Source organism: Cucumis sativus, chromosome 5 (genome assembly GCF_000004075.3).
Source record: "Cucumis sativus cultivar 9930 chromosome 5, Cucumber_9930_V3, whole genome shotgun sequence".
Taxonomy (NCBI): domain Eukaryota; kingdom Viridiplantae; phylum Streptophyta; class Magnoliopsida; order Cucurbitales; family Cucurbitaceae; genus Cucumis; species Cucumis sativus.
The window spans coordinates 2,276,527-2,299,022 of NC_026659.2; the positions used below are offsets into that span (position 1 = coordinate 2,276,527).

General features: G+C 32.0%; 2 protein-coding genes and 1 long non-coding RNA gene across 5 annotated transcripts; 2 read left to right on the forward strand and 1 right to left on the reverse strand.

The window, feature by feature from the left end:
• The first annotated feature begins 1,682 nt into the window (after positions 1–1,682).
• On the forward strand, positions 1,683–3,324 carry LOC101209054 (zinc finger A20 and AN1 domain-containing stress-associated protein 1). 2 transcript variants are annotated; one of them, XM_031886321.1, is made up of 2 exons: positions 1,683–1,813; positions 2,475–3,324. In XM_031886321.1, exon 2 carries the CDS (start codon positions 2,503–2,505, stop codon positions 3,007–3,009), a length of 507 nt encoding a protein of 168 aa, XP_031742181.1. In that variant the 5' UTR covers positions 1,683–1,813; positions 2,475–2,502; the 3' UTR covers positions 3,010–3,324. The 2 variants fall into 2 exon arrangements, with proteins under 2 accessions (XP_031742181.1, XP_004147562.1); XM_004147514.2 differs by having other exon boundaries at positions 1,770–2,012.
• A 410-nt stretch (positions 3,325–3,734) lies between these two features.
• LOC116404105 lies at positions 3,735–5,200 on the reverse strand. The gene is made up of 2 exons (XR_004217030.1): positions 4,900–5,200; positions 3,735–4,160 (listed from the first exon to the last, which is right to left on the reverse strand). It is a non-coding gene; the product is annotated as an uncharacterized LOC116404105 (long non-coding RNA).
• Positions 5,201–13,956: 8,756 nt separating this feature from the next.
• On the forward strand, positions 13,957–21,796 carry LOC101209471 (kinesin-like protein KIN-UA). 2 transcript variants are annotated; one of them, XM_011656479.2, is made up of 19 exons: positions 13,957–14,487; positions 15,098–15,198; positions 15,291–15,413; positions 15,717–15,902; positions 16,095–16,316; positions 16,406–16,553; positions 16,972–17,121; positions 17,706–17,794; positions 17,939–18,142; positions 18,253–18,402; positions 19,022–19,156; positions 19,270–19,401; positions 19,481–19,619; positions 19,691–19,783; positions 20,270–20,395; positions 20,528–20,653; positions 20,777–20,920; positions 21,067–21,201; positions 21,298–21,796. In XM_011656479.2, exons 1-19 carry the CDS (start codon positions 14,301–14,303, stop codon positions 21,456–21,458), a joined length of 2,751 nt encoding a protein of 916 aa, XP_011654781.1. In that variant the 5' UTR covers positions 13,957–14,300; the 3' UTR covers positions 21,459–21,796. The 2 variants fall into 2 exon arrangements, with proteins under 2 accessions (XP_011654781.1, XP_011654782.1); XM_011656480.2 differs by having other exon boundaries at positions 13,958–14,487; positions 21,073–21,201.
• Positions 21,797–22,496: the final 700 nt, after the last annotated feature.

Here is a 22,496-nt window from a genome sequence, read left to right on the forward strand (position 1 = left end):
CCCTTCTTTCTCACATTTCTCATTCAAACAACCATTTTAGGATTCTTAATGGCAATAAAATTCTTTTAAAGAACAAAGACAAAACCCTACAAAATTTGCATTATATACATAATATATTTGGATGGGCTTAGCTTAGGCTCTTAGCGCAGTTTGAGGTACCCTATCAGCCCAACCACTATACAAATTGTCTCCCCTATTAGGGAAATTATTAGAAAGTATTATTTTATATATATATATATATATATATATATATATATCCAAGTTTTAATATTTTTTTGTTTATTTAAAAATAAGAGAATAGAGAACAATTTATTAGAAATAATGTATATGCTATATATAATAAATGACTTTCTTAAGCCTATATAGTTTTAAGCTTAAATAACTACAAATAATAAAAAATGCCAAATATTGAAATCAATGTATTAATATTTTTGTCAATTATTTATTTGGAAGAGAAATAATGCAATAATTATTTGACAATGCTCGTGTAAGCCTATTAAATGCGATAGCTAAGAGATTAACAAAACTAAAATCTTTTCACAAACAACAAAAATAAAATCCAACGCCTAAGAATCAAGATTCCGATCAAGCGGTGAGAAAGAAGGATTCACGATAAGACCTCGTACACCCGTTCGTTCAAACTCATTGCCCTTCAAACCAAAGCTTCGCCGTCGAACCTAAAATCTGGGCCCCGCGGCCTTCAGCCGGCCCAATAGTTTATAAAAAAGGAGAAGTTGCTAGAATACGCCAATCTCAGAATACTTCCTAAACTTCCCAAATCGTAGCCCCTCAATATCATAGACCCCACAAATCTAATGGTAAATATTAAAAGATTAATTATGCATGATCGTGTGAGCGACCGCAGTCGAACAAATTGGTATTAAAAAAATAAAAATTAACACACAAATACAAACTTCTGCCGCAATTTTAGAGCCGTTTTAACTGCTAGGTTGGGTAAAGCAAAGACCTTTCACGCAAAACGTGGGACCCGGAACCAACCGGTTTGTTTAGTAAACCGAACCGGGTTTCGCCTCCTCGGGAAGAAGAGGGCGCGTGCAGGAAGTGATCATCGACGGACGGAGCTTATTTGAAGGATCATCGAGGTTGTTATATTTCGACACGTGGCCATTTTAATAATTGTGACAAACCTTTCTTATTTTTTTTCCAATTTAATATTTGCAAAATAGAATAAGTATATTTTAACGAGATTGAAGGAGACAATCAAATCAATTTAAGAAAATATTTCATTATGGTGGACCATGACTACCAAAAAAAACTAGCACTTTTGGAAATATTAAAAAACATAATAATACGAATATCAATTGAATTTTGAAAATTAATCAAGATAAATTATTATATTGCCAATATATATTCAGCAAAATAAATGGCATATTTATATATATAAAAGCAAGATAGAAAGAAAAAGAAAAGAAAAGAAAAGAAAAGGTAAAAGTAGGTTAAACAATATTTTAGTGTTGGATAATTTAATTGTGTTACCAAAAAAGAAAAGAAAAAAAAAAAAGAATTCCCTTTTTTATGTGAAACATTAAATTACCAAAAGGCCCATTCGTATTCGTCAAGAAATCAATAAATCATCAGGAAAGATTCCAATAGAGAAAACAATCATCACGGACGAAAGCATCCCAACCGTCAGATTTAAAGTAAAGAACCCGTTATTAATATGATGAATATGATCGAAGGGCTGAAAGTAGGAGTGCAATGTAGATGTGGCGTATGTTAGTATTACACCGACATTGAAACAAGGGGGGCGCCGTGGAAATAATGATAAACAAGGGGTAGCTTGAAGAATTGGGTAATTCATCTTTATCGTTCTATCAGCCTCTAAACCTCAACATAATCTGATTTTTCTTTTCTTTCTTTCTGTTTTCCTTAATTCTCCTTGAGGCTTCCCTAAATCTTTGATTTTTGTTCTAATTCCTCATTTGAATCTGTATCCTTGAACGGAGGGTTTTGGTGTTTTGAGTTCCTTAGATCTTTTACTGGCTTAAGAGGTATGGATTTTTTCAAACCATGTTTGACTTCCATTGATTCAGAATAATCTTAGATCGTTTTTATTTGGATGAGAAGAAAATTTTGGGTTTTTACGTTTTCTGAGGTTTTGATTTTTTTTCTCTTGTCTTTTCGTCTTCCTTGTTTACTCTGGTGGGTAGATAGATAGATGTTCTTGTTTTGTTCTGTTTGATGTTTCTGCGAATCCTTGCGGGTTATGATACTGGAAATACTTGGTCGAGTTCTGATTTTTTTAAGGAAATTTTCTTTCTACTTTTTGTTTGATGAGTTTTGGATTTTGTTACTGTATTTGGATTGGATTTTTTTTTTTTGGTTTTCTGAGAATTTTAGGGTTTCTAGCAAGAAGATGAAAAAGGGAATTGATCAAAGATATGTTCAATTTGAATACTGATATCGAGTTTTGTTTCTTTTTTTTTTTGTGTTTTTTTTTTCTGAAACTACAGCGAATTAGACCAAACGAGTTGGAAAAATATGGGTTCAGAGCAAAACGATGGCACAAGCTACCAACCATCGGAGCCGAAGCTTTGCGTGAACAACTGCGGCTTCTTTGGTTCAGCCGGTACCGAGAATCTCTGCTCGAAGTGCTACAGAGACTCTCGAATCAAAGAAGAGCAAGCGGCATCCGCAAAAGCAGCGATGGAGAAATCCCTTCAGTCCAAAATTTTAAAGCCGGCTGAAGGTAATTCTCCAGTTGTCTTCTCCGATTCATCAGTGGATTCAGCTTCGTCGTCGTCATCCACTGGAAATTCCCTCGGCAGTTCCCACAAATCCCCATCACCGGATGTTCCAAACCGGTGCCGGAGCTGCAATAAGAAGGTGGGATTGATGGGGTTCAAATGCAAGTGCGATCTAACCTTCTGTGGAATTCACCGGTACCCAGAGAAACACAACTGTTGTTACGACTTCAAAAGTGCTGGACGGGAGGAGATCGCCATAGCCAATCCTGTGGTGAGGGCCGATAAAGTTGAAAGGTTCTGAGTTGTGAGAAGGATTTGGGTAGGAACTTGGTAAATTCTTAGTTGGTTTGTTGCTCTGATTGATTGTCCTTGTTCTTTTTTGTGTCTGTTTATTTGGGTTGGGTTCATTTTGATTTGGGGAAAAGCTCTTTGTGCTTGGTTTGCTGGGGAAGTTAGCAACTATGGGTGAATAATGCAAGTTTGATTCCTTTTGATTCTGGTTTTCCCTTCCTTTTACTTTAATGTTTGTAAAGATTAGGCAGTGGTTTTATGAATTTGAAATTTGAAGATCAACACAAGAAGAAGCAATTCTTCATTATTCTTCTTTTGATCAAAACTTGAATTCCATTTGAAGCCTTCTACTGTAGTCTGGAGTTCTATTTGCGCTGTGATTCCCACTTTCAAAAGTTTAATTGAAAAGGAATTGGTGTTGAATTAATTTTAAAATTAGAGAATATCTAAACAAAAAGGTTCGATTGTGGAGCGTTTCTTCTTAAAAAAAGTGCTTTGAATCCTCATCTCTGTTTCTAGTAAAAATACATTGATCAATTTTGTATTTTCATGTAACCAAATGTTAGAAGTTCATTTCACATGGAGACTTCTTTTTATTCAAATTCTTGAGACTTTGTTTTCACTTTGTGATCTAACTTTTAAACTGATTTTTACTGGATGTGAGATTGTGAAACTTGGGTTTCAGAAGTCAAGTATAGAACTTGCAGATTTATAATAATAATAAACATAATAGAATTTGCAAAAAGAAATTAGGTTAAGTTATGAACTTTAGAGTAGTTTTCAGCTACCCATCCAACACCTAAAGAAATAGAAGGAACACAAATTCTATTATATCAATACTCTGCTAAGGGTGTACTGAAGTTGGAAGATATAATTGTTTAAAATGTTTGTAAATAAGGAATGGATGATACTCGAATTGCGTTACCATAGTTGTCAACAAAATTGGTGGAATGAAGTTAACTCCAGTCTTTGTCTGTTCGACTGTTTGCAAGCCCTCGGAAGTCACAACTTCACTTAATATCCTAAATGGTCCAGATTTTTACAAGTATAAGCTAAAAAAGTCCATATGGGGTTTGAATTATTGGATATAGCTTGGTGCTCTGTGAAGGAGTCGAAGAGGATGAACTATGCCAAGCCAACCAAAGACGTTCAATGCTTTGACTGAGAGCAGAGAAGAAATATACAAATGAAAAGGTTAAATAAATGGATAACATTGTTTTATTTATTTATTTCTTAGTTCAAATAATATACAGAAGAAAATTCCAACAAAACATAATGAATATTTATTATAGCTATATGCTTGTGTTTGACAAAGAAGCATTTGTTATATTTAATTAAAACACCACTCTATAAATAGAGGTTAAAATAATCAACTTTTGACTAAAGTATTTCAATATATGAAAGACTTTACTTCAACACACAATTCAAACACAAATGTATTAATAATAATATTCAAGAGTATCAATCAAAATTCAAGAGAATTATTTGTAAAAAGCCTTGAAAATGGAAGGTCGATTATTGCAAAGAAATGAATTTGGAGTGGTTGGTGGTATCTCTTTTTCAAATGGGTGATTGATCAGGTACCACATTATTGTGGAATAGTTTTATAGGCCTAGTTTTATTTTAACTTCTTCAACACTATCATCTATTTACCTAAAATCCAATATTTTCGTGAAGATAAATTAGTTTTTACGAGTAGTGATCAAGATGATATAAAAGTTGTGTTATTCTATTGACTTTTTTTTTTTTTTTTTGTTATCTAGAAACCTTTTTTCTTTTTAAAGATAAAGAAAAACGTCACTTTCTAACTTTTGGAATTGGTTGAAATGTGTGAGGAGTGTTCAACAATATTCCTCTCTATAAAACTTAAAGAAGAAAGAAAGAAAGAAAAAGAACAAACCTTTATCTTGAGGGGGGCACGAAGTGAAGAGAATGTCCCAATTTCAAATATGTTATGGCTTAGAAGCAAAAGAAGAAAGAAAAGAGTTTTTTGCATTGCATGTGGACTCAATGAACAATACGTCTAAAAGGCTGGCCTTATCCCACCAGCTGCTATGGCAGCAAATGCAGCTTCCCACAGTTTATAAAAGTAAGCAACTCCACAAAACAAATAATTGACTAATACAAATAATTGACTAATACATTGGTTCATTTGATAACGATTTTGTTTTCTCTCTTATTTTTAAGCTTATTTTGAGAAACACACGCGTGTTTGGTTAGCTATTCATGTTTTTCTCTCTTTTGCTTTTTCAAGATTATGTAAAATTTTGGAGCATTATTAAATATAAAAAAAAACATTTTTTTTTATAAAATATATAGCAAAATATTTAGTGTCTATGTTACTAAAAATCTAAAATTTTACTATATTTTATTAATATTTTAAGTGATTATAGGACAGCCCTATCAAATTTTTGTATTCTATTTAAGTTTAATTTTGAACCATAGATATCATAGAATAAAAAGCAAGATCAAATGGCTGGTTTTAATAGAAAAAAAAAATAATAAGAAATGAGAAGAATGAAAGGTCATAAATGAAAATGAAAATGGTAACCAAAGCATGTTATATTAGAGATACCTCTCCCCAAAATTCAAACACCTATCAACAATAAAGGCATGTCACCACAAAATGTATACACCAATAATAAACCCTTAACACCTTGCCTACGTTTTCACTTTCACTCCACTCAGGTTTAATATCTCATATTCATATCCTTATGGAAATATTTGTCGATTCGTCGAAATAGTTGAAAATTGAAAGAATTATTGATTTTGAAAGACTAATCGATATCTCTAGCATCTTTTACAAGTATATATATTATATCATAATGTTTACACCAACTGGGTCTGAATAACTCAACTTCAACGGTTGAACTTTGCACGTATGTCACGTAACTTTATCTCTTTACATTTTTTTTAATATAGTTTTCACATCTATCGAGGAACTCAATTTTTTTCTCTATGAGTATCTTTCATATTTAACCAAATAACTTTGTCTTATTTTCTTAATCTACTAACTTTTAATTATCGAGTAACTCAATCACACAAATTATTAAGCAAGCAAAACTTATTAATATTCCACTAAGCAGACCAAACGCCTTTGATTATTGATTGAAACATTTTTTTATCAATTTTTATTTACAAAAATATATGTGATATCAAATATATATATTCACAAAATTAAAATTTCATATTAAACAAATTCTTTATCATTGAGATAGACAGACTCTACTTGTTTGTAATTTAGGATTTACATTACATGCTTCAATTATTCATAGTTTAACTTTTAAGAAAGGAATTTTGGAAACTTTTGATGGTTATTTCTTTTGTGATGTTGATGATGAATGTGAAGATAACTTCAGAGCTGGTTGAGGGTTCATATTATTAATATATATCAATTAAAAGAGGCATGTTGTTCAAGTATTAAGAATTGTGTTAAAGGACCACAAGGACCTCAACATACAAAACTTTCTTAAAGGGTTGAGAACTCGGGTCAACTAGAAAAGTGAAAGAAGAAAAGCAAATAAAAAATTAAATAATGAAAGGGCATAGGGTATATACCCCAACAATTAAACAAAAGCCTGCCCATTTCTTTTAAGTGGATATCAGGAAGCTACATACTCAAAGGTCACCAAATTGGTGGAGCATAACCTGTCTCTTTCCGTATTGGAAATACAAATATCATGATATATATCTCTATTTGGATGAAGTCTTTTAGATGATATATAAGAAAAGCATGACCACCAAGGTTGCTATATGTTTAGAGGTATACAAATATTAGATAGAGAAACCTAGGGAAATGGAAAAACAGAATACCATAACACAGTGGAGTAAAAAGAAAAACAAAAGAACGATAATGAGAGGATCATGTTATGATCTTTCAAGTAGCAGCTGACTCGACCAACTCAAATGTTTGAATCGATGTTGTCTCAATTCAACTCGTGTGCATTCTTCATTGAAAGTCACCATAAATATAAAAGGAATCGTTATCAAATTAGCTTTAATATTTTTCCATAAAGAAAGAAAGGGGTCTAGAGGTGAGGCTGCAGGTCATGTGTACATCTTTTTGAAAACCAATTGTAGATTCAAAGAATCTAATATATTGTGAATAAAACTTTGACAGTCATATGGGTTGTGTACCAAAAGTTGTTGTCTAATAATATCCTTTAATAAAACCAATGATATGCATTTTGGTCTCAGCTATTTTAGTTTGATCATGAGCTTGCGTACGCACACACATAAGATTTTGTAGGTACATTTCCCTCTCGCTTTATTTTACTTTGTTTTGTATTGTCAGTATCAAATAATGTGGCACTGCACAATGCCCCTTTTTCACTGTTTGTAATGCAAAGTTTTCCAAAAGACCAACTCTTGTTTTGGTTTTATGAGTTTAATTCAGAACGAAGAGGACTACTTGGGGCTTTACTGTTCATACATATGTACAAGATGATGCTTTTGTCTTCTAACATAAATTCGTCGAAGATTCAAATCTCATTTCTGTTTCCTAGTGATGTTCTTTGTAAAGAACTATGTCCGTTCAATTATTAGACAATGTTATTACTTAAAGGCATTAAACTTGTAACTATTCTTGATTAAAAATACATGTCTTTATAAGTAGTTGAGTATGATAGAAATAAATATATATCCCGTTCTATAAATAAATGGCAGTAAATTAAGTTTAAACAACGTTAACAAAGTAAGAAAAAAAAATATCGAAAATATACGGATTTTTCATCCTAAACTCAAACCGTACAGATTCCTACAAAGATTATAACATCATTACATTTTACTTATAATCAAGCACCACAAAAATAATTGCATGGGATTCACTGCAAGAAGCAATTCTGACGCTTTATTACACATATCAAAGTTAACAATTTTTCATGGTTAAATAATAATATTGACTTAAAAAAGCTAAGAAAATTTACTGGTACTGAAATTGGTTGAATAGTAATATTTTTCATACCAGAAAAATGTAAATATATATATGAATATGATTTAAAATTTATAACAAAAATGTCAGAAAAAAAGTTTTCTTTTTCCTTTTAAAAAATCAAATAATAAACTAACAATTAACGTTATATACTAAAATTGGATAAAATTGTATATGAATTAAAATTGAAAAGGCTGGGATCAAAATTTTATTTTAATCCAAAATTTATTTTATAACTTTATTGAGAAAATGAACAAAAACTAAACCATTTAATTTTCTTTTTATTTTAAAAGAAATATGGAAGATAATATATGGATTAACTTTTGATTTAGAGGTCCTCAAAGCTGTTGATATTAGTAATGAAGTCATTGTTACATTATAAGTATGAATGGAAGGTATCCAACTATTCCCGATTTGTGTTAAAGTAAGGAGCAAAAAAGTCACTTTCGGAATGGAATAATATTTAATTTCTCCGTTCATTTTATTTTTCTTCAATAATTAGTTATTTTTTTTAAAAAAGGAAATTTTTATGATTTGTAATAATTTATATATATTTGAGTACATGGAGAAGAAATTGAATAATTAAAAACAAAGACCTAACATATAGTTAAGTTAATTTTACGTGTAATGAGAAATGAGTATGAGTAATTATGTTTGAGGTTAATTAAGTACATGAAAATAGCTCTAAACAATTGTAAACATACCAAAATCTATATGGGTTAGATTCCTATTAATTGATAGAACTTCTATTAATGATACAATCTATTATTGATAGAATTTGAGAATTAAATCTAAATTTTGTTATATTTGTAAATTCTTTTGTATTATGTTATGTCTACAAATATTCTAAGCTTGGTTGTTATATTTGAAATGATTCTCTTCGAGCAAACATGAAGGGACATTTGAGTCAAGAGTGAACTATTATACTTGAATTATAATAGTTATTTTGTGTATTGAACTGCACACTAGTCTTGTTTGAGAAAGAAAATAATAAACATTGTAACAAAAATAAAATAAAAAATTGAAGCTATTTACAAAATAGAACAAGATTTATCAAATTCTCCTGACACATATTTATTTTTGGTGTATTTTATAAATAGTTTTAATTTCTTTTTTCTATCCATAATTTTTTTTAGACTTTTAAATAGTATTTATTGTAACAAGAAGTTGTTATCATAGTCTTATACCGTGTTCACTCCAAATATCCTTTCCAAAAGGAGCCTATTATAAATGAGATTTCAAAAACTTCTTCACAATTCAAGATTTTGCTAAGAAAAGCTATACACACATATATATTAAAAGAATGATCAATATAATCACATGGGTAAGATGTTACATTATTAAAACAAAAATCTGAAGACAATGAGTTTGGCAACATTCAAAACATTCTTCTTCTATTTCAAGAAACCACTTGAAAACACCCTAAGTTTTGCCTAAACACATTTGGGAAAATTTTAAACCTCCATTTAACTAAGGTTTAGATGGCAACAAACACTTCACCCTTTTTCCTCTATTTTTTTCGAGCAAACAATGATCAAATGTAGTCTTGACAACATTTCTCTCTCTACAACCTCTTTATTTATCCGAGAACAAGAACATAACAATTTCAAAAATATTTTGCCCAATCTCAGGTTTTAGTTAGACAATTAATTTGGCCATTTCATACTACACTCAAATATTTTTCTTTTTCTTCTTCTATTATTTTCATTAATTGTTTGGGTTCTTCTGTCATTTCCAGAGAAAAAAAAAAAAAAGATTCAATCATAAAATATTTTGCAGGCATTCAGAGAAAAAATATATTGCCCTTTCATGTTTCCTTACTTTACCTAGCTAGGATACTTTATTTATTGATATTGCATAGTGATCATTTCATCGAACGTGTAAACTAAAACATTCTATATACATTTTACATTCCTCGAACAGTAGAGAAGTATATTGTTAAAGTGTTATATATAACATTAAATTTACTTTCTTTAGAGTTGATAGATAGTTGTATTTAAATTTGACATAAGATCTGGATTAACAAGACATATTAACCACCTTATTTGGTGGCTGCCTAAAGGACCCTTTTTCTAAAAAGAAAAATAGTTTTGTTTCCTTATTTTGAATTTTGATTTCTCATTCTAATCACAGACATGTATTAAAAACTGGTAGGTAAAGATTAGATAGAACCTTTTCAACCATTAAAATATTTGGAAGATAAAAACTTGCCCACTTAAATGATTTTGGCTTCCCAACCCTTTGTTGCCTCCAAATATTATTATCATTGTACCTTAATTCAACAAAAGTTTTAGACCCACCATGTGACTAACAGTGAATGTAATATATATATGTATATATCAAACTCTTCAAATAATCTATGCTTTCTTGTCATTAACTTACTATAAAGTTTACGATGAGACACTTGAATCAAATGTAGAACCATATTATAAAAAGTTAATTAGTACCAAATACTTGGCATATTATATGTCTTCTTGTTGATTATTGTATTGTTTATTTTCAAGCGAAAACTTTCTATTGATGTGTTTAAGGCTAGCTACATATTTTGATATGGATGAAATTTTTTTAATATATATTTTGTTGCAATGTTTTGAATTCATTATGAGGCGTGCGCTATCAACAATCTAGTACAAAGATCTCGTTAACCAAATTAGCGAGTTGAGATCTAAGTGCACCACACTTTAGTGGGTATTTGAGGGCATACACAATACCTTAAAAGTTCTCTTCAATTCAACGATTAAGCGCACATATATGTAGTTATTTAAGAAACGTATGATTTAGTGGAGTGTAATATATAAATTTTCGTTAATCTAGTAGTGCCGTTTTTGTATTCTAAACACATTTTCTCTAATACTATTGTTCTCTTGTGGACAATACATTGTTAAAAAATTATGTATATTTGTGTGTCGATCTCTTTTTTTTATTTGCTTAATTGTTGACTTTGTAACGTATATTTTTGTTGTTAGTTGTAGTTCTTGTTGTTTGTCGTCTTGTACATGTGGGTTATTAGAATTATTGGAGTGCAATGAGATAGCCAAGAAAATCAAAAGTTGAGAAATAAAAGTACTCCAAGAATGATTTTGAGGGGCCGTTAAACAGATTGTGAAGGCCCCCTATTGAGTAAATAATATATATATATATATAGGTATCATTTCATGGTGAACTAAAACTCATTTTAATGTATTGTTTCTTGTTTTTATATGGAATGTCTTAAATAATTAGTTTTTAATCTGAATATTGATTTCTCTTTCTTCATGATGTAAAATAAAATATATGGGGAATTTCATGTTTAAAATGTGAGATTAAAGGGTGCTTTTATCATTACTAGGGTTTCAGTTTTGAAATTAATTGTATGCTTAATTAAGTTCGTAACTTTGTTTTTGGGAAGACATTTTAATCTAAATTTTTTTTCATTGGAATTTGAAGATGTGGGAAAACTCATCATTGGATTTTTTTTTTTTTTCATAGAATGAAGATTTTCTCATGTAATTATGTATTAGTTAATTAATCTTTGGTCGAGTAAAGTTAACCCTTTAATTTTGGCACCAATTCATTTCAAAATTTTGTACATATCATTGAAGAAAGAGACCACAAAAAAGAAGAAAAGGCATTCCCATCTTCAATGTCTTTTGCATTTACTTTTTCATACAATGCTCTCTCTCACCTCATTTCTTTAGTTTAAGTTTACTCAACCTTTAATTTTTGAATTCAAATTCATCACATATGGTTGAATAGTGACTAATAGACATACCATTGTTTTAAATAAGAAATTAAAACTGTTAAAAATATTTTTAAATATAGCAAAATATCAAAGTCTATCAATGATAGACAATGATAGCTAAACACTAATTTATTAGTGATAACCATGATAGTAGTATATTTGTGATACTAATAAATATTGAAATTTTGCTATACATTAAAATATTTTAGTTTATTTTTTATATATATATTTGAAAAGTTATTCTTATTTTCATTACTTCAATCCATGTACTTACAAAAGATTTAAAATTATTTAACAATGTATACATAATTTGTTAGAAGATAAAAAGAAAGAGTTAAATATGTGCATGAGGGGGAGGGATTTTGTTTGAATGAAATGAAGATATATATGGTCCAACTATCATATAGAAGAGTATGATGGCATAAGGCATTCACATATAGATTCAAATTTTGCTTTTGCTTTAAGTTGAATTTGAGGGTAAAATGAAAAGTAAGATATATATATATATATATATAGAAGAATATCAATAAAGAAAATAAAAAGGAAAATATTTTCCACACTTACCTTTAGCCCACCTTCACATTTAAAAACTTATTATATATATTGCCTAATTATTGTAAAAAATAAAAACATATGTAGAATTTAAACACATTAAGAAAATGGTGAAAGTCAAGTGTCAAATTCGAACTAATATGCTAAGATTAGTCCCTTACACCAAAAATTATTTAAAATATCGTACCATAATTTCTAATAAAGAAACAAAACAAAAGAAATCTATTTGATAACATTTTTAAAAACATTGTTTTGTTTTGTTTATACACTCATCTCAATATCCAAATTTTTAGTCAAAATATATGAAGTATGATAGTTACGTTGAATCAACATCTTTTACTCAAAGTTTATAATAAAATTCTTAAAAGAATCAATTTAAAGTTTTGAAGTATGAGGTTTACAGATTAAATTTAAAAAAAAAAAAAAAAAAAGTTTAAAAGGTTTGAAGAGAATACTCCAAAATAAAATTGGAATATGAGGAAAGTGAAATAGGGATGTTAGATGAAATACGACAAATTATAAGAATAATCAAATAGAATCTTATATGAAATACGACAAATGATAATATTAGAAAGCAACTTCGATTTTCATTTTCCAATACAATCCTTTAATTTTACGTCAACATTGGCTTTATAGATTATATAATTCCTACTTAGTAAACATTTATTTTTATTTATGGAACTGCGAGATTTTGAACATTGTCACCCATACTAAGCAACATCTTAACTAATTAATTAAATGCATTCAACATCTTTAATTTATCTTGTCTTTTATTTTTTAATTAATTAGAAAATGAAATCTTTATCAAATTTGTAGAGAAAAAAACCACGTTTGAACGATACAAGACTATCCGAGTTGATATTACTTTGTTTTTTAAAAAATTATTCGTATTCATTTCGACCATTGAAAAATAAAAGTTAGTCAATTCAACCTTTACAAATATTTCTTAGAACATTTTTAATTTGATTTTTTCTAACCAACATCGACCGGCCCTTCTTCTTCTCCAACCATAACTTGATTTTTAGATCTATCAAACTCATCTTTAATAGTAGGACTACAATTACACTCACCCTTAGAAACCACTATCCAATATATCGTGGAAGTTATTAATTACACAGACTTTGAAAAATTTATATTTAGGCGTTTAGTTTTCTTATTTTCGAGAATAATAATTGTGAGGCAAAGTCGGAGGTTGAACTAACCTCTAAAGCGTGTAATACTACTAAGTTAACTCAGCCTCTCATAATTTAATTTGTATCATTCATAAGCTATACAGTCATTTTTTTAAGATTTTCTATTACAATGGCTATAATTAAACTCTCTTTTTTTTTTTTTTTTTTGAAGTTCACAAACTTGCCAAAAGTTTTGGTTGGATAAAATTGGTGAAAAGTTAAATGTATTTATAAAAGGAAAGTTTGGTTAAAGCAAAATTAGAAGTGATTTTCATGTATTTTACCATATTTAAGGATTTAACATTGAGTAAGGATATCAAAATTGGACTAGAAATAATTTTGAGAATATAGAAGAAAGCGTCAAGGTGAAAAGAGTAAATTGGGAAGCGCATGATGATAATGGTTTAGGCGACGTGATTCGTTTTGTTAGTTAATACTCTCACGAGACACAACCCCGTAATTAGTTACGGTGTAAATTCAGATAATAACGGCGTCGTTTTAGTTTGTACATCATCCATTCCCCTCAACCTCTCTTCAGTCTCCTCTTCTTCTTCTTCTTCTTCTTCTTCTTCTTCTTCTTTCTTCTTCTTCTTCCTCTTCTTTTGCCCTTTTCTTTTCTTCTAACTCCGTCCGAGCCTCAAACCAAAACAAAGAAGAAGAAAGGTACCCAATTTTCTTTTGTCTGAATCACATCCCCCACACCATTTACGTCCACTTCCACTTGTACCTCTTCTTACTGCTCCTCCACGCTTCGTTTTCACCATTTTCTCCCTCTTCTTCTGGGTCCCATTTCCCTCTCTTTTTTTCCCCTTTCTCTCTCAAAGTTTCTCACTTCCTTCTCTTCCCTTTTCTCTGAAAACCGAAACCACTCCATTCTTCAATGACTTCTTTCTAAACCCATTTCCCCCAATTCTTCTGTCCTTCCAATGGCTGCTTCTGGGGGTACTAGTTATAGAAATGGTGCCACTTCTAGAAACTCCCTTAAGCTCGATAAGCCCTTTTCTGCTAATTCCTCCAACTCCAAGTCTTCTCTTAAGTCAAAGTCTCTTCCCAATTCTGCTCTTCGCCGCAGCAGCCCTGCTGCTCTTGGAGTTGCCAAGGATGATGGTGGAGGTTTGTCTCTTCGATTTTCTACCTTTTTCTTTTATGGGGTTTTATTTTTTGTGTTCCTTTTTAATTTTATTCTGGAGATCCTGGTTTCTTCTTTATGAGTTGTTGCATCCAAGTGATTTGGAATTGAGGGTATTTGAAAAGGGATGGTTTTGGTGAATTATTCTGGTGTTTTCTTATTGGTTTCTTGTATTTGAAAGGGAAAAACTATAACTTTGTTCGAATAAGAACGGGGTTATTCAACCCTTTCAATTGACAAACAGGATGGAAGTTTGAAGTCTGCTTGGAGCAGATAAGAACCGTTTTGACATGTCATTTTTTCCCCTCTAAACAACGTTAATTTGCTTTCGACAAAGTTTCATTATTGAGTGCTTGGGGAAGTTGGTAAATTGATTGACGTTTCGCAAGCTTCTATGTTCGAATTTCAAAATTCCATTTCTTGTATTTTTGCACCAATGATTTAATTCTGTCCGGATGGTATTAACCTTTTGATAATTTAATTTTTGTTTTATTGCTTTATTTGATAATCATTTACTACTTTCATTGTCAAGGAAGGTCACTTTAATGAGATGGTCTTCCTTTTTCACACATTGTTCATAATGGTTGAGTGTAGTTCCTGGAAGAGTTCGAGTGGCTGTTAGATTGCGACCGCGCAATACAGAAGAATCAATAGCCGATGCTGATTTTGCTGATTGTGTAGAATTGCAGCCAGAGGTACAATGGTCACAATATTACACTACTAAATACCATATTTATCATCATTATTGTCTTCATGGAGTCAGTCAGAATATCACAATCTATTTCAGCTTAAAAGGTTGAAACTTCGGAAGAACAACTGGGATTCAGATACTTATGAGTTTGATGAAGTGCTAACTGAATTTGCATCTCAAAAACGTGTTTATGAAGTCGTGGCGAAACCTGTTGTGGAGGTATGTTTGACTTATATTATCAGTCTTCATTGTATTTCATTTTTTTTCTTAAATAGTAATAAAATAAATTATGCTTACATGTTTGTTTCATTCATTCATTTAAAAACAGAAAAAAGAAGACTATTCATTCAAATATTTATTCGTATATACACCTCTTAGCAGGAATATGATGAAGTGAAAAGTTTTCCAAATAATCTCCTTCTGATCTTTATTTAACTTCACTTGATGTCTATTCTTTTCAGTCCCCTTCCTAATCTTTTTGCAATTTCCTTTGAGTGACTGGTCTTTTTTCTTATTCGGAAGAGTGTATTGGATGGGTACAACGGAACAATTATGGCATATGGTCAGACTGGTACTGGTAAAACATATACTCTTGGAAGACTAGGAGAGGAAGACACTGCTGATCGTGGAATCATGGTGCGTGCTATGGAGGACATCTTGGCTGAAGTTTCTTTGGAGACTGATTCCGTCTCAGTGTCCTACCTGCAGGTTGTTTCCTTTTGTAGACACTCTGCTACTATTTTCTACTAGAAGTAGCTTGCAAACTCAAGTGCTGCTTGATGAGCAATTTTGATTGTGTTTTCTCTAAGAAGTTCTTGTGTGCCGAAATTTGAGTTCTTCGTATTTGTATGAGAAGTACCTTTAATTGCTAACCTTCATTTTCTACAAACATATGTCCAGCTTTATATGGAGAGCATACAGGACCTTCTTGACCCTGCAAATGATAACATTTCCATTGTTGAAGATCCTAAAACTGGAGATGTTTCAGTACCTGGGGCTACCCTCGTAGAAATTAGACACCAGGAGAGCTTTTTGGAACTACTAAGATTGGGGGAAGCTCATCGGTTTGCTGCGAATACAAAACTGAACACTGAATCTTCCCGCAGTCATGCAATTCTGATGGTATGCAAATGCTGGTTACTTTGAAGTCTTTCAATCTCTCAAAAACTGCTAGTTGCGTATGGGAATTAGATGTTTACTGCTTGTTGAAGGTACACGTAAAACGGTCTCTAAAAGGAAGGGATTCAACTCTGTCAAGTGATAGTTCTCATTTAGTTAAGACCCTGAAACCTCCAATTGTTCGGAAGGGAAAATTAGTGGTGGTAGATCTTGCTGGTTCAGAGCGTATTGACAAGTCAGGTATGTTTATTTAGCAATTAGCAGTAATCAAATACATTTATCTTTGTAGGTTCCCCTTTGACAACTAAGCCAGCACATTGGGTTCAATATACTGTGCCTACATGCTTTTAGTATTTCTGTATGTCTTTAGCACTTACTGTCAAATGCTAGTTGTCTACTCTACTGAAATTAAGTTGTTACTCCCTCCACTGGACATTGATTATATCTTATTAGTAGTATTTTTTTGGAAAAATAACCTACTAATGAGTCTCTCTTGTTTTCGTGCTTAGTTCGTTTTAGATGTAGCATTGTCTTTCAACTTTTTCATTAGAAAACTTCGCAACTTTTTCATTAGAAAACGCAACTTTTTCATTAGAAAACTTCGCTTTCTCAATTAATACCAACACACGTTAAAGGTTATTTGCTTTTGTTGAGGCAGGAAGTGAAGGACATACACTTGAAGAAGCCAAATCCATCAATCTCTCCCTGAGTGCCTTAGGGAAGTGCATAAATGCACTTGCGGAGAATAGTGCACACGTTCCAGTTAGGGATTCAAAGCTGACAAGATTACTAAGGGATTCATTTGGGGGTAAGATCTGATTTTAATGTTATTTTAGGTGCCGCCTTTATGGATTAAATCTATTATCGTTTCATATAATTCCATATTATGTTTATGCATTTAAGATATCTACGAAATGAAGTTATGGAAGTTGGATTGTTCATTATTAAAGGTATTTAAGTTCATATTATAAAACTTCTCCAACATATACTGAAGCAATAACTTCCATATGGCAGAAGTATGCTCATGCTTCCATTTTCCTCATTGGGTTCGTAGACAGGATCTTTTGCTAGACGGTATTAATTGAGAGTTTTCTTTGTCATCTCCTCTACCCCCATACAAAACTGTGAATTAGACCAAAATGAAATACTAAAAAGGGACCCAGAATGCCTTTCAAATTGGTTTAGAAAGAAAGAGTGACTAGGACTGTAAAAAAGAAATCTAGCTAGGTTCTAAGTTAAGCATGTTAAAATTCATACAAAACTTTCCAGACAACTCTGCAAACATCTTGATTAAATGTAGTTTCTTTGGTGGTATTTATTTTTAGTTCTCGTAGCCATGTTTCCCTGTTTTAGAATTCTAATCGTGAATATTCCCATGCAAAATTTTAACAGGAACAGCAAGAACTTCATTGGTTATTACTATTGGTCCTTCACCTCGGCATCGTGGAGAGACCACGAGTACAATAATGTTTGGCCAACGGGTAGGTTATGGGAGCTTAGTTTTGCGTGGTTGTGGGCATGTTAATTATTATCACTACTCTTGTTTGCCTTATTTATCAACTTTTGAATGCATTCTGTTCTGTTCTATTTCCAAGATTTTAATTTCTAAAACTTCTTGCCCTCAGGCTATGAAGGTGGAAAATATGCTGAAGATAAAAGAAGAATTTGATTATAAAAGTTTGTCAAGAAGGTTAGACATTCAATTAGACAAACTGATTGCAGAACATGAAAGGCAGCAAAAGGCATTTGAGTTTGAAATTGAGAGAATTACCAAAGAAGCACAGGATCGCATATCTGAGGCTGAAAGAAGTCATTCAAATGCCCTAGAGGTAAGGGTTCTTTTAGATTAAATTCTCTGGGTATTGAGTATCCCCTATGCAGTTTTCAAGGTTTGATCGCTTACAACTTTAATGTCTGAGAATGTTTGTTGTATTTATAGAAGGAAAGGCTGAAATATCAGAAGGATTACATGGAATCAATCAAGAAGCTTGAAGATCAATTGATGGTGAAGCAGAGGAAGCTTGGTGGGGAGAAAGTAATTAATGAAGAAGTTGTTGCATCTGCTTCTAGTGTAATTGCTAATGGGGAGGTATCCTGTTACATGCATCAGCTGTTCTTTCTGTTTCATATGGAATATAAAAGTTCTATATGCTATTTTCCTCTCACATCATTAGATTCTATTAATTGTGCTAAAACATAAATTATTTTAGCATTATTTGCCCCTTGGCTGGTACCTGCTACCAAATTAAATTGTTGTAGATTTCTGTGATCCTGATATCTCTCCCTTGTTACTTTCATCCTTTGAATCTCATTCAAAAATTAAAATATAAACTGTGATTGTAAGTGAGTGTATTTCATTTCACATCTCAATCTTCTTCAGTCTCAAAACTGCGTGCTTTGATCTTCTTCACATTCTATAGCGCCTAAAAGATGGTTTTAGATCAAGCAAGGATCAAGTTTCCTGTTCAATATGATAAGATAGTACACTTTTGAAGCATCAGTCTATAGTACAATACCTATTGCTTGTCCCAACATCCATTTTTTATTTCCGATTGACTTGAGAAGTAAAAAAAAATTATCCAGTATAACTATTCATCAAATAGCAAGGTCAAAACTATGCTCCTTGGATTATGGCAACAGTTTCATGGATTGTTGCAACAGTTCGAACCTTCTCTTAAAGCATGTATATCTTCTCTTAAATGATATAGGGTTTGGCAGTGTCTGCTGACAAGGAAGTGGCAGAGCTAAAGAAGCTGGTTAAAAAGGAAATAGTTTTGAGGAAAGCAGCAGAAGAGGAAGTTAACAATCTTAGAAATCAAGTAGCCCAACTGAAGAGATCAGAGGTATGTTTGATTCAACTCTATGTAGCTAATTTTAGCCTTGTTTTTTCATCCCCTAGCTCTCCCACTCCATACCCAAGGCTGTAGTTATTTTAATGGTGTCTTTCATGTGCTAGATCTCATGCAATTCAGAGATCTCAAAGCTCCGCAAAACTCTGGAAGATGAGCAACATCAGAAAAAAAAACTAGAAGGAGATATAGCTATGCTACAGAGCCAGTTGTTGCAATTGAGCTTTGAAGCAGATGAGGTAAGTTTTGGCTTAGCTTTTATTGATCTTGATTGTGTAGCATTATGTTTTAACAAGAGAGCATATGCTTTATGTGCAGACCAGTAGACGACTAGACAGAGGTGAGCCTGGTAAAGTCCTCGGTTCTCTCGATTCTCTCGTGCAACAAGTTAAGCACTCACAGGCACAGGATGCTGGAAACGGGGAGAAGGCTTCAGTGGCCAAACTATTTGAGCAAGGTTTTAGTCGCTTCCTGATTTATCTTGTACTTTACTTCAAATAGTCCATTAATTCTATAATATTTTGACAGTGGGACTGCAAAAGATCTTGTCGTTGCTGGAAGCTGAAGATTATGACGTCAGAATTCATGCTGTGAAAGTGGTTGCAAATCTAGCAGCTGAAGGTACCAAAAAGCATTACAATGTTCACTGGCGATCTGCCATTATTGCTTTTACTGTTCTTTCCTTGCTTTTTCAAGTTACTGTTATATATCTGACAGTCACAAGGCTGGATTAAAGTTGATAATTAAGTGATTGTTATATTTTCACCGGCTGATTTAAGGTTGATGAAGTTGGCAGGACATAACCGCCCATTTCTGCTTATCGGGTTCATGCTCAATGGTCTTTATCTTGTAATTTAGATGCCACTAATACTATTTTATTTTTGGGGGGAAGAGTAACTGAGAAGATGGAACTGTGGCTGTGAGATTCATTTAGTCACTGAATATGAACGTACTCTAAATCTACTTTTGATTATCTGCTGCTGTAAATCTGAACCATAGTTGTAGTTCTTGGTATTATTATGCAGCATTTGAACTATCACTAATGAACAAATGTATAATAATTATTACTGTGGAAGGTGCACTTATATGCTTCCTTCAAATATGCAGAAACAAATCAGCAAAAGATTGTTGAGGCTGGAGGCCTTACATCTTTGCTGATGCTACTCAGAAGCACTGAGGATGAGACAATTCACAGAGTTGCTGCAGGGGCGATTGCAAATCTAGCAATGAATGGTTAGTTTCCATTTCTTCTTTGTGGGAATACAATATATCTCCTGCCTCGACCCTTCATACCCCACTTGCTTGTCTGTGTCTTTAAGCCGAGATTTCGTTGCTCTTGACTTTTTGCCTTGTCTTTTCCATCAGAGACCAACCAAGAGCTCATTATGTCCCAAGGAGGCATTAGCTTACTGTCCATGACCGCTGCCAACGCTGATGATCCCCAAACGCTTCGTATGGTTGCTGGAGCAATCGCCAATTTATGTGGCAATGGTAAGTGTTGCAATCTGTCTAAAAGGTTCATTCATTAATCCATGCAAATTTATGTTCATTACTTGCCCCCGCTGTTTAAATATTCACATCCTACTCACTTACAAGGTATAATATTATGTTCAGATAAGTTGCAGATGAAGCTAAGGGGCGAAGGCGGTATTAGGGCATTGCTGGGTATGGTAAGATGCAGACATCCTGATGTTCTTGCACAAGTTGCTAGAGGAATTGCAAATTTCGCAAAGTGCGAGTCGAGGGCCTCTACACAAGGTAATCTTTCCAAAATTGGGTCTCTCTAGCCTGCCTTTTTTTTTTTTTTCCTTCAGTTTGATTCAACATTTAGATTAACATGAAATCTTGGTAGCATTTTGGGAAAGAATGCTTCATGATCTGATCCGGGTTCGGCTTGTTGAAAGGAACAGGGACCAAGGCTGGAAAGTCTTTCTTAATTGAAGATGGAGCACTCCCATGGATTGTACAGAATGCCAACAATGAAGCATCAACTATCAAACGACATATTGAACTTGCACTCTGTCATTTAGCACAGCATGGTAGTCTCAGTCTCTCTCTTATATCTGAACTTTTAAGCTTGACAAGTACTTTAGGAAATATTAACTCAAAAAACCATGAAATTGCTGATTCTGCAGAAGTGAACGCAAAAGACATGATCATTGGAGGTGCCCTATGGGAACTGGTTCGAATATCTCAAGACTGTTCACGGGAAGACATAAGAACTCTTGCACATCGAACATTAATATCAAGTCCAACATTTCAAGCTGAAATGAGACGATTACGGATAGATTATTGATTGATCCCAAGTTGGTAGATTTAACAGAAACATTTTATATTTATTAGCGCAATCATTTCTGAAATGGCACCAAAGTCAGCCTTGCATCCCTGCATTGTTTCCCATCAAAGCAAAAAAAAAAAAAAAAAAAAAAAAAAAAAAACATAGAAGTCTGCTGAATTTTTGTTATGAAAAGTAGTGTGAGATTTGGGTTGTAATAGTTTATCAAATCGTATTAATTTCTTAGAGGCAGACTGAGGAGCTGGCCCGATCTGTAATTTCAAACTTAGTGTGTAAATTGATTTGTATATTAAGTAAATAAAAGTAGCTTATAGAAAAGTTATGTGTTTACCATGTAATGCAAATCCTTATTTTTTAAGCTTTATTTTTTTTCTTTTTAAAGTTCATTAAATCTTTTTGTTGTCAACAACAAATATCAACTTTAATTATGTCTTTATGATTTCTCTATTACTTAATGAGTGTAAATGATATTTAATCTTGTATTAAACAAGATGATCAGGCCACTATGTATAATTCAATTATTAATTTCTGTTACCTTATAGTATAAAAACTTATAGATCAAACATGCGATGTTAAGAAAAGGAAGCTACATAACAAACTCAAGTGAAAAACTCTTGTTTTCGTAGAGATCAGTAAGGTTATTTGTAAAAAACCCTAAACAGAATAAAAGTAAATTATCACTTTTGGGAATATGGGGATGTTTAAGTTTACTTTTCTATTGGAAAACTTGCTTCATTTCTAAAAGTTAAACTACAATCAAATAAGTTTTCGGATTATTTAAACCCTTCACCTTTTTGTAACTAATCTTAATAGTTGAATTATTTTTATATTAGTCATTGAGAAAGATTTTTCTTTATGAGAACTAACTCTATGGTATCACGTTTTTGTTTGCATGTCAACATTTTACATTTTCTTGCATACAATTTTGGATGATACAAAAGAGTTAATAACACTGTTCAACCAATCTAAGTCCCATTATTTTCCAAGAGAAGTTTCTTTTTCTTCCTAAGATAACAAGCTACATATTTAAATAGAGTT

Excerpts from the sequence above, each read along its gene's own strand:
- LOC101209054 (XM_031886321.1), top strand. The coding sequence starts at position 2,503 with ATGGGTTCAGAGCAAAACGATGGCACAAGCTACCAACCATCGGAGCCG.
- LOC101209471 (XM_011656479.2), top strand. The coding sequence starts at position 14,301 with ATGGCTGCTTCTGGGGGTACTAGTTATAGAAATGGTGCCACTTCTAGA. Across the intron at positions 17,122-17,705 it reads ACTAAGGGATTCATTTGGGG|GAACAGCAAGAACTTCATTG; the intron begins GTAAGATCTGAT and ends AAATTTTAACAG. Across the intron at positions 20,654-20,776 it reads CGCCAATTTATGTGGCAATG|ATAAGTTGCAGATGAAGCTA; the intron begins GTAAGTGTTGCA and ends TATTATGTTCAG.